This window comes from Blennius ocellaris, assembly GCF_963422515.1.
Source record: "Blennius ocellaris genome assembly, chromosome: 3".
Lineage (NCBI taxonomy): Eukaryota > Metazoa > Chordata > Actinopteri > Blenniiformes > Blenniidae > Blennius > Blennius ocellaris.
The window spans coordinates 3,589,532-3,607,968 of NC_137652.1; the positions used below are offsets into that span (position 1 = coordinate 3,589,532).

Below are 18,437 nucleotides of genomic sequence, written 5' to 3' on the forward strand. Positions count from 1 at the left end.
ATAACGCCAAGGTCGCGGGTTCGATCCCCGTACGGGCCAAACAGCTTTTTTTTTTTTTCCCCCCCCCTCGCTCGATTAATTCTTTACATTCAAATTGAGCCCTCGCTAAAATGTTATTGTAGCATTTTAACCGATCAGCGGTATTTTTGCGTCTGAACCGAGCAGCAGTGAACCGCTTTATGTTTGATCGTCCACGAGTCTTCATTCCCCGCGAGGCGCCTGGTTATGACGGAGTCGAGCTCCGCGTGGCGGTTTAAAAAGCACGTGTCCGCGGTTACGTCACAAAGCGTGTGCCGCTCTTAGATGCATATGTATTACAGTATATTTACTGCCGGTGGCAGCCAGCGGTTCCATGGTGTAATGGTTAGCACTCTGGACTCTGAATCCAGCGATCCGAGTTCAAATCTCGGTGGAACCTAACTTTTTTTTTTTTTTTTTTATCCCACAAACCATGAAAAACAAATATCTAAACTGAAAGAGTACACAGCTATGTTTTTTTTCTTTTATATAAATTTTTTTAAAGTAACCTTTTATCATCTGCTGCAAAAACAAAATGGGAACTGATTTTTTTTTTTTTTACACAAATGTAGAAAGATTAGCAGAAATACAAACGTAACCTTCCCTTCATGCATTGATAATGTCCTTCTCTGGTGTTTTGAAACTGCTACTTTAACAATTACACCAAGAACAAAAACATCAAACATTGTTTCTTTGCTGTTTTGTTTTCTGGAATGAAAAAAAACAACAAACAAATATAACACATTCTCTACCAAAGGGCTTAAAAGTTAAAAGGCCATACAAGTTACATACATACATCAACCTGTAACCTGCAGTGTGCAGAACAAGAGGAAGAAAGTGATTTCCAACTCCTTAATTTGGATGAAAATATTGAAGACGTACTTTAATGAGTAGAAAAAAAACATTGTGAGACACAAGACGGTTCACGTGCACTTGTCTGCCGGCTGCTTCCAGAAAGAGGTGAAGCTCCCATAAAGCTGAGAAACAGTTCAATGTGCTGCAGATCACAAACGCGCCACTCATTTCTTATGCCTTTTCTTCTTTGATGCTGCTGCCCCCTTCTGGTGGGAACTGGAATTTCTGAAAGCAAGAGAAAAACAAATCAATGGTCACTGTGTCAAAGCTGCAAATCACTTGCGAGTATAAACTCCTGTATTTTGGAGGGGAACAGAAAGTACTTGCTTTGCTTTGTCTGCCGTGTCTGGATGAAGAATGACCACTTCCTCTTCCTCACTGTCCGATATTTGCACCACATCGCCTGCGAAGCAAAAACACCGAATCGCTTCTTTAAAGAACCGGTCGCAGAATTTTTTTTATTGATATTTAAAGTCCTAGTGAAATGAAAACTCGACCTCCAAAACACTCTGGCCGTCGCTTCTAGAGACACTTTTTATGCTAACTGGCTGAAGGCTAAAATGTTAAAACACGGCAATCTGCCAGAAAATAGCCGATAAACGGCGCTATTTCCTCTGCTGGGCGGAGCTTCTGACAATAATAGAGTGACATCACGAGTTGTGCACACGCCCAAGTTGTGTTTACATTATGGAGGATCAGAGTTTTGACCACGAAGAGGCTGAATTTAACCATATTTCATCATCATCATCATTTCAAACCCAGTGATTGATGAAGAAGACACAGAAGGTCGTTCTGCCATCGGTGACCCCGTCTGGAACATGTTTGAGGAAGCAGAAGACGCTTCGTCCTCCATTCGTCCTCGTCTCCTCGCCTCAGCAGCCGCCACTTTTCACCTTTGAGGCTTTGAGTCCTGACTTTTGGCAGAACGAATTCCTGGATCATGTCGAAGCGCTTTTCTGACTGAATCACCGAAGATGAGTCCAGGTATTACTTGATCGTCTACTAGCCGCCCGAGCTAGCGGCTAGCTCCCGCTAGCCGAGCGAGCTAACGGCTAGCCGCTCCCGCCGCCCGTGCTCCTTTTCTCCTCTCTCTGGTCTCTTCCAGGCTCAATCTTTCGTCAAGGCTCATAAAACGCCGACTATAACTTCAAAACACTGTAAAAACTTGGATATTTAAGAGGAAACAGGCCGATATAAACACAACAGATGGAGATCTGAACATCTCTTGACGTCACGCCCACGAAGAAGGATTCCCCCGACTTCCTCGGCTGGAGATTCAAAATTCAAATAACTTTGTTAAGCGACAACAGTGGTGGGGCAGAGTCGGAGGAACCTTACAAGTAGTACCCCAACTATCGTTTTTTAACAAAGTAGTGTTTTACATTTCACTGGGCCTTTAAAAGTGTCACAAACCTCGTCCTTTTTTCTTCTCCTGTGGTTCCGTCTCCATCTTTGTTTCTTCTTCTTCATCATCCTCCTCCTCCTCGCCGTCGTCGTCGTCTTCCTCCTGAAGCCCCCAGGAGTTCTGTCCCACCTGTCCCACCCCCGGAGCGGGGACAAGCGGGGACGGGACCCTGCGTCTCGCGGGTCAAGGAGGTAAACGGTTTAAAAAAAAAAAATTTTATAAAAAAAAAAATAAGGAACCATTTTCTCAGGATACGTCTGAGACGGCGCCTCGGCTTTGTCCACGATGTCGTTGGCGCGCTCCGTCACGTCCGCCGTCTCCACCGCCGTCTCGTCCGTCTTCAGAGCGGTGATGCGCTCCTGAGGCATCGACTCGGCGAAACCGCAGCGACCGCCGGCTTTCCTGAGACGGGGGGAACAAAACAAAAACAAAACAAACACGACGTATGTTGATTAATAAGGGAAAAGCTGCAGCGGAGCGACAAATGACAAATTCACTTGGCGGCGCAGTTCCACTTCCCGCCAGCAGGGTTGGATATGTTGGGCTTTTCTATTTTCAATATAAAAGCACATTGGAATGACTAATGTATTTAAAAATAATTTTTTTTTATTAAAAAAACAAAACAAAACAAAAAAACACTACCAGGTATGACATAATCCATCTCGTAACATTTCTAAATTATCCATATCGCACAGGTTCACTGAATTAATTGAGATTAATTAAAAGTTGTAAATTTACACTAAAAAAAGTCCAATAAAAAAATGACAGGATATGTGAAAGAAAAGTGTGATTAAGTCCAATTAATTCAGAGAAATTGTGCTGTTAATTAAAAATAAGTTGCAAAAGTAAACAAACTGCAGATGCACACGTGCGGGAAAACAAACAAAATCAAAGCCTCTCACCGGGCCGTTTTGTCATTGAGCAGCGCCGCGCCGATGAGCTCCGTGATCTCAGACACTTTGACGGCGGCGATTTTGCTGCATCTCATCACCTGCAGAACAACAAACAGGCAACAAACGCAGAGTTGTTGACGCTCGTGAAGCAATCTGACCTCCCGACGAGAAACATGACCCGAGAACATAAAAGTGCATTTTCGACTTTTCGACAAGCCGCCGCTTGTTAACGTGGAAAAAGTCCATTCATGCATTTTATTCTATAGAACTTCTCTGGAAAAAAAAGTATTTTCATGGCGTTTCTTTGCCTTTCTTTGAGTCGGCTTCACAAATCGGGGCATTTTCACCTGGTTTGTTACAAACTGGCACATGTTAAAAGTCTGGCTTGAAAAAAAAAAATGTTTAATTAAATTTTTTTATTTTTATTTTAAAATTTAAAAAGACACTGTTCATCTGAGCATTGTTAAAAACTTCAAAAACAAAAAGTCTGGTTTAAAAAAAAAAAAAATAGAAATGTTTTAAAATTAATTTAAAAAAAAATTCAAATAAAAAAAAAAAGACACTGTTCATCTGAGCATTGTTAAAAACTTCAAAAACAAAAATCTGGTTTAAAAAAAAAAAAAAATAGAAATGTTTTCAAATTAATAAAAAAAAAAAATTCTAATTTAAAAAAAAGACACTGTTCAACTGAGCATTGTTAAAAACTTCAACAACAAAAAAGTCTGGCTTCAAAAAAAAAAAAAAAAAATTATAAAAAAAATGTATTAAAAAAATATATGGACACTGTTCAACTGAGCATTGTCTGTTAAGAACTTCAAAAAATATATAGTTTTTTAAATTAATACATTTTTTTAAAAAAAAGACACTGTTCAACTGAGCATTGTCTGTTAAGAACTTAAAAAAAAAAAAAAAGTCTGGCTTCAAAACTGTCCCCAGGTCAGAGATGTTCTGGGTCACATCGTGGGAAAACGTTGGATTTCAACCCAACTTGCCTGCAAAGTGGCCGCGTGTGATTTTACTCCCGCTACGTCTCCGTAACGACGATTAAAACCAACAATACCGTTCGTAATTCATATTTTTACTTCATTATTAAAGTTTTCCAGTCGATCATCCCGCCTTCTATGTCGTTCAAATCGCAGTTTAATCTACATGCGTTTGTATAAAACCGGAGGGGGCGTGTCCCACATTTGATTGACAGCTTTAAAAGCCAATGAGCTGCCAGCTGGAGCGACGCCTTACGCGGGAATCCAGCGTCTATTACAGTCATTTCAACTTCTAGAATGAAGACGTCTATGTACATTCACCCCCCCGTCGTAACGGAGCAGCGAGCTCGTCGTGGGCGGAGCTTAGGGTGGGGGGGGGGGTCGTCTCACCTGCTCCTTCAGCAGCATGATGCCGCCGCTGGACTGGATGGAGCAGATCTCCCGGTGCTTGTTCATGGCGATCATCAGCAGGCCGTCCATCACCCGCTCCTCCCTCTCGCACGGGTCCACCAGCAGGAACGTCCTGAACGGGCGGAGGAACGGACGCCGTGAAAAAAACAAGCCGGAGAGCAGGAAGAAAGAAAAGATGACGTGGGGAAAGCCTGACCCCTGCTGGAAGAAGGAGAAGCTGACGCTGATGGGCATGTGGTAGATGCTGAGCGGGATGGGGTCTCGCTCCTCCGGGCCGTACTGAGGGCGCAAACACAGCAGCTTTGAACCGAGAGCGACTCGCCGCGCCGCCTGGTGGTCGCACACTGGCACTACAGTTGAATTCAATTACACTTTATTCATTATAGCAGTGTTTTTCAACCACTGTGCCGCGGCACACTGGTGTTTCCGCGAGATCTCGTCAGGTGTGCCGTGGGAAATTACCCAATTTCACATTTTTTTCCTAAAAAAAACATTTGCTCTCACAGCCGACAGTGTTGTAGAGTAATCGTGTATAAATACTCTTCGCCACTAGAGGGCAGCACAGAACTGTGCCGGTGAAATGGAAAGTGACAGACGTCAGTGTGGTTAATCTCCACCTCCTGCTACCATCTTGTATCAAAGTACTGTGTCAGTGACAGTGATGGAGAAGTTTTTGAAAAGGAAGAATGTGAACCAGGATCTCAGCTCTTCATCCATCAGGTCCAGGTTTCACACTGAGGGAGGCACTATTAAAAAAAAGAAATTGGGAAATACTTTTTTTCTGTATTTATTTGATTCCTGTTGATAAAACTTTGATGAGAATGACTTTATATTGTTAATAGAGGCTGCAGAGTTTCACATTTTAACATTTCCGGGTGGTGGTGGTGGTGTGCCTCCAGATGTTTCCAAAGAAAAAAGTGCTCCTTTGCTCAAAAAGGTTGAAAAACTCTGCATTATAGCATCAAAAACAACACATTTCTTGGTGCTTTTCAACAGTCAAAACCCAAACGAATCACAGGCGCGGGGATTCGAGCCGGGGGTTTGTTCCTCACGCCGCCAGTCGCTCACTCACCACCGTGACCTCGTCGCCCTGGATGCCGACCTCGGGGCGCCTGAAGTGACACAGCGCCGTGATGGCGGCCACGCTGGCGGCGTCCATCAGGTTCCCGTCGTTGTTCAGCATGCTGACGTCCACTCGGATCTGCCACACCTGAACACAACCGAGGGAGCGGAGCGCCGTCACCGTGTGCGCTCGGGTGTGTGTGTGTGTGTGTGTGTGTGTGTGTGTGTGTGTGTAACTGTGTGGGTGTGTGGGTGTGTATGTGTGTGTAACTGTATGCGTGTGTGTGTGTGTGTGTGTGTAACTGTGTGTGTAACTGTGTGCGTGTAACTGTGTGTGTGTGTATGTGTGTGTAAGTGTAAAACTGTGAGTGTGTGTGTGTGTGAATGTAGTTGTATGGGTGTGTGTGTGTGTAACTGTGTGTGCGTGTAACTGTGTGTGTGTGTGTGTGTGTGTGTGTGTGTGTGTGTGTGTGTGGGTGTAACTGTGTGTGTGTGTGTGTGTGTGTGTGTGTGTGTGTGTGTGTGTGTGTGTGTGTGTGTGTGTGTGTGTGTGTGTGTGTGTGTGTGTGTGTAACTGTGTGTGTGTGTGTAACTGTGTGTGGGTGTAACTGTGTGTGTGTGTAAAACTGTGTGTGTGTAAGTGTAAAACTGTGATTGTGTGGGTGTAACTGTGTGTGTGTGTGTAACTGTGTGTGTAAGTGTAAAACTGTGATTGTGTGTGTGCAACTTTGTGTGTGTGTGCGTGTAACTGTATGCCTGTGTGTGTGTGTGTGTGTGTAACTGGAGTGTGTAACGGTGTGTGTGTGTGTGTAACTGTGTAACGGAGTGTGTGTGTGTGTGTGTGTAACGGAGTGTGTGTGTGTGTGTGTGTGTGTGTGTGTGTGTGTGTGTGTGTGTGTGTGTGTGTGTGTGTGTGTGTGTGTGTGTGTGTGTGTGTGTGTGTGTGTGTGTGTGTGTGTGTGTGTGTGTGTGTGACCTTCTCTCCAGCCACCACACACAGAGACTCGGTATCGATGCACTTGGAGTTCCGCAGACATCTCTCCAGCTGCCGGTTCAGCTTCACCGACAGCTCCGACTGCCTGAGGAGGCAAGCAAAACACACACACACACACACACACACACACGTTTATATATTTTTTTGTAAATCCTCATTTCTGAGACTTAATCCTCTTTATTTAGCATTTCCATGTAGAAAAATCAGATTGAAAGAATAAACAAACAGACACACATTTCACAATTTCCACCCAAATTTTTATGTTTTTTTTTTAAATCAATGAATACAAAATGCTGGTGGCACAATACACATTTTGTTATTCTGCAAATCACATACGAACCACACACACAAATCTTTCAGGATTCGTAGCGAGATTTTAATAACTCCTCACCGTCCCTGCTCGAACGCCGGAGACGCCATGGGCGACAGCTCGATGTTGAAGAACATGATCCCCTCGTTGGGCCGACTCTCCTTCGGAGCCACCAGCTCACAGGAGACCTGAGCCATGACCCTGAAGACCACAACATGTACAACTCAGAGCAGGGGACAGTGAATGCACCACGCAGGGGACAGTAGTGCACCACGCAGGAGACAGTGAATGCACCATGCAGGAGACAAATGAATGCACCATGCAGGGGACAGTGAATGCACCATGCAGGGGACAGTAGTGCACCACGCAGGAGACAGTGAATGCACCACGCAGGAGACAAATGAATGCACCATGCAGGGGACAGTGAATGCACCATGCAGGGGACAGTGAATGCACCATGCAGGGGACAGTGAATGCACCACGCAGGAGACAGTGAATGCACCACGCAGGGGACAGTGAATGCACCACGCAGGAGACAAATTAATGCACCATGCAGGAGACAGTGAATGCACCACGCAGGGGACAGTGAATGCAGCACGCAGGAGACAGTGAATGCACCACGCAGGGGACAGTAGTGCACCACGCAGGGGACAGTGAATGCACCATTCAGGAGACAAATGAATGCACCATGCAGGAGACAGTGAATGCACCACGCAGGGGACAGTGAATGCACCAGGCGGGGGACACTGGACGTGCTATCCAGGCTCGTTACTCAGTAATTACGCATGAACGTTCCTCTGCAGACGTGTCGGATAGAACTTCACCTGGTTTTTCCCAGATCCACGAAGCAGCATCCATAATCGGTTCCAAACGTGATCTTTATCTTTCGGAAGTCGTAAGTCTGCCGTCCATCCAGGCGCTGCATAACAGAGGGTCGTGAACGCATCACTCATAAAACTATGTGTACGTTATTGGAGCTCATCGAGTCAAAAAATAAAATCATCTCCTTTAAACTTAACTTCCACAACAATAGCAAATCTTTACAATTAATTACCTCCGAACATGATTCTCTGTTACATTCAAGTCAAACTGATTCAAAAGTCACCTTTTTCTCTTCGATGGCCTTCAGAATAAAGTCCCGCTCACAGTTGGACAGCGGAGTGTCTTTCATCTTTTTTTTATTTTCAATATAATCTCTTTTATTCTGGTTAAATTACACTTTTAGATCAATATTTTCATTCAAAGATCCAAAACACACGTGGCCGCCATTACTGTCGCCTGACGTCTGAACCGGAAGTACATCCGTACGTCATCAAAACGCAGAATAAATGTGTTTCTTATTTGTGTTTATTTGGCTTTCATTCTCTGGTTTCTACCCTGGTGGGCTAGAATTACTTTATCATCAGCTTTGTGGCTTTTTATTGATATTCTTATTGCTTGAGATAAATAATAATTAACCAGCGTCAAAGCTTTACTTTGGAATCCAGCAGGGTGATGTGGTGCATTCAATGACTTACAAAAGACTCGTAATTTAGAAATATCTAAAGCCGCCTCAGTCTTCGTATGTTTTGATGCATAAATGTACAACAAATAGCCTACTTATTGCTTATTTTGCTACCTTTATCTAGAAAAGTTTTAGATGTAACTTTTATTAATATTATATGCTATTTCCTAACTTTTAATAAACATTTTACTGTATTTAATATAGTATTTATAATATCTATATTTTACACATGAAGCTTTACTGTTTACCCCCCCCCCCCACACACACACACACACACACACCCTTTTAAAGGAATATCAAATGGTTCTAGCTTGAATTCGAGACAAATTTGAGAAGTTTCTCGTCATGATCTGAAATCCTCTCCAACACTTTGGGAGGTCCTTGAATGCACCGGTGGCGCTCGAGGTGCGCACGCGCAGTATTTCTCCGTTATTCAGGCTGTTCCCGACCCGTGGCCCTCCCCCCCTCCCCTCCGCGTAACATAACTGTGCTCTTCCGTTGTCCTCCCCCTCCGGATCCCGGTTGCACTCCCCGCGGGCCGGACACGTTCAACATTCTTTCTGGGTTTTGTTATTTTTTATCGAAGCAGTTTGAACCCAGGAGTTTTTATTCCCGCGACAAAGACAGAGAAAAGGTCTCGAAGGTTTGTTTTGTGTGCGCGCGTGCCGCCGCTCCATCAACGCTAACGTAGCATGCTAACAGCTATCCATTCATTCCTGCGGCTCCAAAACACACTTCCACCCGCGTCTTTGTACCAACACAAACGATCGAATCTCGTGTTTCTCCAACGGCAGCGTCCGTTTAATCCGCGTGCCTCTCGTTTCGGCTCGTCGATTCGTCGGATATTGCGATGTTATGGTGAAGAGCTAGCGGCGGGCTAGCAGCGTGAGGCCCGCGGGCCGCAACGAGGCCGCCCGGCTCCGGTTGACCGGACCTCGCGGAGTCACTGCGAAATCCCCTAAATCTCATACAAATGACCGTCGTTATCGGCTTCATCACGTTGTTATTGTCTGTTATTACATTATTGGTTGAGTCGAGCAGCTTGGCTGGCAGAGCAAACGTTACCACAAAGACAGGTGATGGAAAATATGTTTTGTAGGTATGTAAAGATATTTAATCGGGATTTCCAGACTCCGAGGTTCCTGTCAAATGAGCCAAAATAATATTTTTTCCCTCCCCGTACACAGCTCTGAACGATATAGTACATATCCCAGGCCGCCATGAAGCGAAACAAGAGTCGCTCTTAAATATCATGGGGGGGGGGGAAATAAAAGCTTTGTATGAAGAGATTTTTTCGGATTGAGCAAAACTGAAGTTGGGTTACGTCTCGGGTTGTTAATCTTCCACGTGGCGCTTTGGGGGAAATTAGGCCTCGTTTTACACGACGACGTATTAAAGTGAAAATGGAAAACGTTTGTGTCGTTTTGGGCGTCGGGTCTCGCTGAAAATACACGTTTTCTAGACAAAACAACGTTGAAGTTAGCGGAGAGACGCTGCGATCGTCTGTCCTGAGAGAGAAATGTCCGTCTGAGGACTCTGCAGCTCCGACTAGTGGACAGTCGCTGCGTTACATTAGAGACTTTGACGTTCCCTTTGATGTCAGAAAAATACATTTTATAAACAAATGAGACTTAATATCTTAGAGACTTGAGGACTTTCATCTTTTTTGTCAAAGATGAAATCCTCGTGCTGCTTGTTCTCGTCGGTCCTTCATCTTCCTCCTCCTCCTCCATCTTCACCTCCTCCTCCTTGATGAGAAGTGAGGTACAGCGTGCCGCTGAGCCGTCTGCAGCCATCTTTCATTTCCTGCCGCTCGCCGATCGATAAGCGAATGAAGGCGTTACTCAGCACCTCGTCTGAAAGGAGGAGAGGAAACGTGTTTTTGTGGTTCGTCCTGATGGCGAAATGTTCCCCAGCAGAGAAAAGTGCCGATTGGAGGATCGATGGAAAGATTGTGTGTGTGTGTGTGTGTGGGGGGGGGGGGGGGGGTGGAAGACATCTAATGTGACCTCCATCTCTTCACTCATCCCTTCATCATTTTACACAGTGTGCTGTATTTAGATCACTGACACACACACACACACACATTCCCCTGCTCTCCATAAATAAACTACCTCCTCACACCTGTCTCCCCTCCTCTTCCTCCTCCTCCTCCTCCCTGCAGATGAAGCTGGACCGAGGTTGGGTGTGTCGACTGCTCCTCCTGTCCTCGCTGGCGGCGGCCATGGCGGCCCTGGAGGAGCAGCCGGAGTCTCACATGTTGGACCTGGATGACGAAGACCTGGGCCTGGACGAGGAGGAGATGCAGGTCCTGATGGACGAGGAGGAGGAGGAGGTGGAGGTGGAGGAGGAGGAGGAGGAAGCGACGGTGATGGATGAAGAGCTTTCCTATGAGGAGACCGGGGGGAAGGCCGCGGCAGAACCCGACGTGTCATTCGAGGTCAGTTTATTTATTTATTTATTAAAAACAAAAACAAAAAAAAAGCTGACTTGACATTTACTCACTTCATGTTTTTCGCCGTTCGTCCAGGTGACCTACAAGACCCCCGTCCCCACCGGAGACGTTTACTTTGCGGAAACGTTCGACGAGGGAACGCTGGACAAGTAAAGTGTGGATTCATGTTGAAACAACTTCTTAACTGAACGGCGTCAAGTTAAACCGATTGACGTCAAACTGCGGGACGGTTGAGCTCGACGTCGCTCGGCTTTCCTCAAACGTCAAACTATTGAAAATCTGTGCTCGACAGTTTACGTACCTTTACACTTTCTATGACCTTTAAAGCGCCAAACGTGGTTACAAGGGGTAGAAACTAAATATAGATTTAAGTCTGTTTTCATCTAAAGTGGATGTGGATGTGCCGTTTCCTCCATTCTGGACCAAACCTGAAAAATAGGATATGTTTATTAATAACACATTTTTTCAAAACGTGGATTGTTACGACGGCGCGTCACCCTCCGGTGTTTCGGTTTCATTGGTGCCCCTGTTAAGTGGTGACTTCTGCCAGCAGCCGATGTTAAAATACGACAAACGAAACTTGGCGGTACTTTAAGCTTTCGCAGACGTGCGTTCAAACGGCGTTCGCCAGGACGGATCTGGGTTTTGGTTTTGGTTTTGGTCTTTAAACTTCAGTTGTGAAACGGCACCAGTTAACAGGGAGACCAGTTGATCCAAAACACTGCGACTCGACTCTTTGCAGGTGGCAGCAGTCGAAGACCGTGAAGGAGGACGCAGACGACGACATCGCCAAATATGACGGTTTGTCCACTGTATTCTTCTTCTCCTCCTCCTCCGGCGTGATTCAGTCTTTCCCCACTAGTCTGGATGTGTTTAAACACATGCAAACAACTTATTTGCAAAAAGAGGAAGTTGTTGAGTTAATATCTCATGAAATATTTGGTCGTTTCGAGACGACTCAAAAGAAATTAAAATGCAAGACAACGCTGACGATTCTGACTAATTGGATCAAAACACACAAAAGGTGTTTAATGTGAAAATTCTCAAGTCAAATGTCTTTTTTAAAAAAAGTTCTTCTTTGGGCGTTTTTATCCGTAACTTTGCATCTTTCCACAGTAGGTTGTGGTCATTAAAGTTTATATGCCACGTTTCCATGGCAACATGAACATCGACACGTTTGTGTGGCTACGAACCACTCTTCCCGCCGCGTTGCTTCCTGTTTCATCACTTCCTGTTTCGTCACTTCCGTTTCCGTCGCTTCCTGTTTTGTCACTTCCTGTTCCGTCACTTCCTGTTCCGCCGTAGGGAAGTGGGCCGTGGAGCAGCTGAAGGAGAACAAGGTCCCCGGCGACCAGGGCCTCGTCCTCAAGTCCAGAGCCAAACACCACGCCATCGCCGCCCTGCTGGACAAACCCTTCGTCTTCCAGGACGAGCCTCTGGTTGTCCAGTGAGTGCACGCACACACACACACACACACACACACACACTTGGACATAACCTGACGGAACCTCGGTGTGTTTCAGGTACGAGGTGAATTTCCAGGACGGCATCGACTGCGGGGGAGCGTACATCAAACTGCTGTCAGACGGTGGAGCTCTCAACCTGGTGAGTTGTTTCTTTTCACGGCTGAAGATCCACAGAGCAACAGATTCTTTATTAAACAAGTTAAAAACGCATAAAAGTTGTGGGGTTTTTTTGTTTGTTTGTTTTTTGAGTCTGCAAACCGGGGTCCCTTCCAAAGATTGACTCGTTCTTCTTCCTCTTCCTCTTCGCCGTTTGTCCCCGCAGGAGCAGTTCCACGACCGCACGCCGTACTCCATCATGTTCGGACCGGACAAGTGCGGCGAGGACTACAAGCTGCACTTCATCTTCCGCCACAAGAACCCGCTCAACAAGGACGTGGAGGAGAAGCACGCCAAGAGGCCCGACGTCGACCTCAAGAAGTTCTACACCGACAAGAAGACCCACCTCTACACGCTGGGTGGGTGGAACTCGCGTAGAACTTCATTTGTACTGGAGCTGTAGGGAAAGACCTTGACTAGTCTGAGAATGAATTAAGTTCTGGGCCTTTCTGTGCGCGAGGAGTCGGATCCACTGGGTTTGTAACCTCACGGTTTGAACAGTGTCCCTCTTTTCCTCTGGAAACACTTAAAATGTTTGTGAATCTGGTGAAAGTTTGACTAAATCTGTGAATCTGCGTAGTTCTATCTTTTTGTAATCCAGACTGAGCCAGTGGACGCCTCCTGGGCCCAGGTACGCTTAACATGTGAGCAGCAGTGGGCCCAGGACGGAGCCTTGGGGAACCCCACAAGTCATTTTGTTCAACCTTGATGGCAAACGGAGTCGTTCAGTCAGGATTCAGAATAGTTCAGGGGACGTTTGCGTCTCTGAGCTTGAGCTTAATCGACCACTCCTGGATTAGATGTAGAGGTTCATGGCAGAGCCCCCCCCCCCCCCCCCCCCCGAGGATGAACTCGGGCCACTAACCTCCAGCTCCCGGTGTCAGTCCTCAATCCAGACAACAGCTACGAGATGTTCGTGGACCAGTCCCGCGTGGGCCGCGGCAACCTGCTGGAGGACGTGGTGCCCCCGGTCAACCCCCCCAAGGAGATCGACGACCCCAACGACTCCAAGCCGGAGGACTGGGACGAGAGGGCCAAGATCCCCGACCCGGAGGCCGTGAAGCCCGACGACTGGTGACCGACGCCGCCGCCGCCGCCACACTCGCGCCATCGACGCCGTTGGGCCGGTCGTCTTACCGCCGGTGTGTCCGTGTGTTGCAGGGACGAGGACGCGCCGGCGAAGGTTGAAGACCCCGACGCTCTGAAGCCGGAGGGCTGGTTGGACTACGAGTCGGAGTTCGTCTCCGACCCCGCCGCCGAGAAACCAGAAGACTGGTAGAGAGACGCCCCTCCCCGCTTTGCCTTTGGCGACGCTCTGGTTCTCCCCAGCGATCGGCTGACGCGTCTTTCGTCCCACAGGGACGAGGAGATGGACGGGGAGTGGGAGGCCCCCCAGATCCCCAACCCCGCCTGCGAGACGGCGCCCGGCTGTGGCGTGTGGAAACGGCCGATGATCAACAACCCTCAGTACAAGGGCAAGTGGAAACCTGCGCTGGTGGACAACTCCAACTACCAGGTAACGGGGGTTTGAGCCCCTTCAGAGTAGAGAGCTTTATTCCTCCCCAGGGGGAAACGCAGACTTACAACGGCTCAAGGTAAAAGGTGCAGAACTTATAAAAAAAAAAAGGAGACGGGAGAGACCTTCAGAGGCTCGTTTTCCGTGACTTCATAAACATTAGCTTGAATCAACGGGGGCGTGTGAAAAGCTTCAGTTTATAATCTCCGTCAGTGTCGCACATTTTTTAAATTCTAATAATTCTTCTGCCTTCTGAGTTTTTTTTTTTGTTTTAATTTTAAAAAAAGAAAGACATTTTTAAATACATTACAGTCATTCCAATGTGCTTTTATAGAGAAAATAGAAAAGCCCAACACATCCACATGAGCAAGCAGGTGTGTTTGAGACTGGAAAGGAAAAACTCCTCCAACAGGGAGAAACTTTGTAGAAACCAGAGTCAGAGGTGGAGGAATTCTGTGGACCGGTTGGGGTGAAAGGATAGAGGAGAGGAAAGAGAGAGAGATAAACTGGGTGGGGAGATACATACAATACCCTTGTTAGTGCTACATACATTTTTCTTTTTTTTTCTCTTTTTAATAATACAGTAATCACAGTGATCTAAATATTTTCCAACTGCCATGAGATCAAACCAGCCTGAGCAACAACAGAGCAAAAACCAAAATAATCACAACAATTATAACAAAAGCAAAAACAAAAGGCCTTCTGAGTTTTAACTCGACCAAACGAGCACCAAAGATGGGGGAAAAAAACAAAAAAACTCGCATTTTTAGATTGTCTGACTGCCGTGTGCGCTCCCTCTAGTGGTACGTTTAAGAAATGAGGCATAAATGAGTAAAACCTGCAATGAAAACATGTATTATTGACCTTAATTTGACTGAAAACTGTTTCTATTGTTATCGTTAGAGTTCTTTTATGAGCAGTCTCCCCCGGCAGTAAGTAAAACGCGTCACACTTTCCACGTCCAGGGAGTCTGGAAGCCCCGGAAGATCATCAACCCGGAGTACTTCGAGGACCTGCAGCCCTTCAGGATGACCCCCATCAAGGCCCTGGGCCTGGAGCTGTGGTCCATGACCTCCGACATCTACTTCGACAACTTCATCATCACCTCTGAGAAGGAGGTGGCCGACCGCTGGGCCTCCGACAGCTGGGGGCTGAAGAAGCTGGTGGCCAGCGCCAACGAGGTGAGTGGTCTGCTGCCGCCCCTCCCCCACCACCCCTTCCCCCCAAAGACGTCCCTAGACCTCCTGACGGCGTGTCTCCCTCCAGCCGGGGATCTTCGCCCAGCTGATGATCGCGGCCGAGGAGCGTCCGTGGCTCTGGGTGATCTACATCCTGACGGTGGGCCTGCCGGTGGGCCTCACCGTGCTCTTCTGCTGGCCCAAGGTACAAACCGCCGGACGTCCCACTTCCTCCATCATTTCATGGTTTTCGCAGGAAATAGATTAATTTTTATTTTTTTAAAATTCTAAATACCTAAAGATCGCTGAAAAACAAAACAAAACTAGATGATCTGCATTTCCCGCGGCAAATGCATAATAGTGTGAATGCTGCTGGCAAACTGTAGTGCTTTTTGCTGCCTGCCTGCCGGCAGGTAGACTGGAATGCTTTGAAAAAGTTGAAAAAAGTGAGAAAAAACTTGAGAAGTTTCAAAAAGTTGAAACAGTTGAAAAAGTGTCAATCAGTTGAAAAAGTGTCAATCAGTTGAAAAAGTGTCAATCAGTTGAAAAAGTGTCAGTTGTAAAAGGTTCAAAAAGTTGAAACAGTTGAAAAAGTGTCAATCAGTTGAAAAAGTGTCAAACAGTTGAAAAAGTGTCAGTTAAAAAAGTGTCAAACAGTTGAAAAAGTGTCAGTTGTAAAAGGTTCAAAAAGTTGAAACAGTTGAAAAAGTGTCAATCAGTTGAAAAAGTGTCAATCAGTTGAAAAAGTGTCAAACAGTTGAAAAAGTGTCAAACAGTTGAAAAAGTATCAAACAGTTGAAAAAGTGTCAAACAGTTGAAAAAGTGTCAAACAGTTGAAAAAGTTGAAAAAGTGTCAGTTGTAAAAGGTTCAAGTTGAAAAAGTTTCAAAAAGTTGAAACAGGTGATAAAGTTGAACAGTTGAAAAGTTAAATGGTTGAAATCTGTTCAGATTTGAAGAAGTTATAGCGAGTTAAAAATGTCTCCACCCGTTAACATTGGGGAAAAAAGTTGCACAAAAGTTGGAACATTTTTAAAAGTTGAAGAGATTTGATAAAGCCGGAAAGTGCCAGAAAAGCTGCACGATTTGATATTTGAACGATTACGAACGGGTGAAGATCACCGGAGTTGAAGCGATTCGGAAAACGTCCAGAATAAACAGAAGATTTGGATCTCAAGAGTGTGAATGTCATTCATCCTTCTTCTTTAAACACGGAACGTGGTGGGGAATTACTTTTACCGTTAGTAAATATCTCGACTTTATTTAAGTCTCGGCGCCTTAAAGTCTCTAATAATGAAGCACAGAGGGAATCTTGAGGCTTTTTTTGAAACGTAAACGAGCGAATGCAGAGTGAAACTGCTTCCTGTCGTAGAAACCAGAAGACGAGTACAAGTACAAGAAGGCGGACGTTCCTCGGGCTGAGGTGGAGGAGGAGGAAGAGGAGGAGGAGGAGGAGGAAGAGGAGGCGGCGGCGGCAGACGAGGAGGACAAAGGAGCTGCGGCGACGGCTGCAGGTACACACACACACACACACGCACACACACACGCTTGCACATTTGAACTAACGTGCAATAACGTCCTTGTCTAATGTCTAAAGCAGCAGAAGCTGAGGAAGAGGAGGAGGAGGAGGAAGAGGAGGAGGAGGAGGAGGAGGAGGAGGAGGAGGAAGAGCAAGACCCTGGAAAAGCAGGGGAGGAGGAGGAGGAGGAGGAGGAGGAGGAAGGACAGGAGGACAGCAAAGCTCCAGAGAGAACGTCAGGAGACGAGGTCGGTGTCATCGGGGTTGGGGGAGGGGAGGGGGGGGGGGGTATTTAACACTGCCCCCCCCAGAGGTCACCGGGGGTAATGGAGACCGATGTCGTGGCTGCTGTTTGGCTTGTCATGTGACCCTGTGATGACCTTTGACCTGCAGGTGAAGAGCGGCGGAGACTCGGCCGAGGAGAGCCACAAACAAGCTGTGAGGAAGAGGAGGGTACGGAAAGACTGAGGCGGCTGCCCCCACCCCCCCACCCAGACGGAACCCCACCCCCACCCCCCTCTGGACACAGACCCCCCCCCCTCCCCCCACCGCGTCGTCCCTCGTCCCGTCTCTCGGTCTTCCTCTGCAAGTTTAAAGGTTCTCCTCCATCTCACACCCCACTCCACCCCCCCACCCCCACCTCCACACCCGTTGTCAGCCTGCTAAGCCCCCCCCCCCCTCGTCCTTTCTAAACACACACATACAAGCCTCGTTTCCACGCTGTGACGGGACGACGACAACAAAACCACCAGTTTTCACACGAAAACTCACAAAACCTGAACGCTCACGTTCTGAGCAGCGGAAACGAGGCTGTAGTGTGTGTGTGTGTGTGTGTGTGTGTGTGTGCGTGTGTGTGTGTGCGTGCGCACGTGTGTGTGTCCATGTTTCATCGAGCTCGCTGGACGCCGCCATCCTTAAGCGTTCCCGCTCCGTTTGTTCTTCGGGGGAACACGAGAGAACGTTCCAGATGAAGTCGGAACGTCTCGTCTGAACAAGTCGCCTCAGTTTAGAGCTAAAAAATTACCTCTTTCATTTTTTTTTTTTTTTTTTGAAAAAACAAAAAACAAACAAAAAAAAGTGGGGGGAGGGGGGAAACTCCGATCTTTGGATTTAAGGTAGTTTGTGACAAGAATCAGTTACTTTTCTGTGTTTTTCTGTTTTTAATTATTATTATTAAGTTATCGCAACTAAACAAAGTGAGCACTGACATATTTATTGAGCGTCGTGAAGTCGGGAGCTTTGGGGCGACTCCGGCTCGCCAGATCCTCCAAAAACCTGCCGCTTTAAGACAAGGGATTATTTTTTTATTTTTTTTAATTTTTCGTTTGAATGCCTTCGCCTCCAGTCGGGTTCGAGATTATGAGACGTGGTACGATGTGGTTCGTCCTCCTCCTCCGGCCGGAGACCTGCCGGGATCCGTCCTGCCGGTCTCCTGGAGGACCAGGGGCACGTTCTGCTCCGCATCTTTATCGTCTCCAGGCTTTTTGTAGTTCACCCTACGGCCACATGGTGGCAGATTTCCCCCCCCCGTTTACATTTGTTTGCAAATTGTACATTGCTCTTGGAAAAAATAAAAACTTATTTAATACAAAAGACCCGAGAGTTTGATTGAGATTCTGTTCTTAAAGACTTCACATAGTCTTTTATATTGAAACTCTACAAAGAATAAAGTACTTAGAAATCAGACCCTTTGAACTCATAGCATCGGCTTTAT

The 18,437-nt window shown here is 46.6% G+C and overlaps 2 protein-coding genes across 2 annotated transcripts; one reads left to right on the plus strand and one right to left on the minus strand.

Moving 5' to 3' along the window:
• Positions 1-887: 887 nt before the first annotated feature.
• exosc9 (exosome component 9) lies at positions 888-8,202 on the minus strand. The gene is made up of 12 exons (XM_080518536.1): positions 8,037-8,202; positions 7,756-7,850; positions 7,013-7,132; positions 6,604-6,706; positions 5,638-5,775; positions 4,762-4,844; positions 4,545-4,677; positions 3,181-3,269; positions 2,534-2,680; positions 2,287-2,447; positions 1,201-1,276; positions 888-1,098 (listed from the first exon to the last, which is right to left on the minus strand). Exons 1-12 carry the CDS (start codon positions 8,100-8,102, stop codon positions 1,038-1,040), a joined length of 1,272 nt encoding a protein of 423 aa, XP_080374662.1. The 5' UTR covers positions 8,103-8,202; the 3' UTR covers positions 888-1,037.
• A 741-nt stretch (positions 8,203-8,943) lies between these two features.
• Positions 8,944-18,298, plus strand: clgn (calmegin). Its single transcript, XM_080520763.1, has 15 exons — positions 8,944-9,078; positions 10,600-10,875; positions 10,966-11,039; positions 11,633-11,691; positions 12,196-12,337; positions 12,414-12,495; positions 12,679-12,871; positions 13,397-13,586; positions 13,674-13,787; positions 13,872-14,028; positions 14,994-15,209; positions 15,295-15,411; positions 16,577-16,718; positions 16,808-16,971; positions 17,117-18,298. The coding sequence occupies exons 2-15, from the start codon at positions 10,600-10,602 to the stop codon at positions 17,189-17,191; spliced, it is 2,001 nt and encodes a 666-aa protein (XP_080376889.1). The 5' UTR covers positions 8,944-9,078; the 3' UTR covers positions 17,192-18,298.
• Positions 18,299-18,437: the final 139 nt, after the last annotated feature.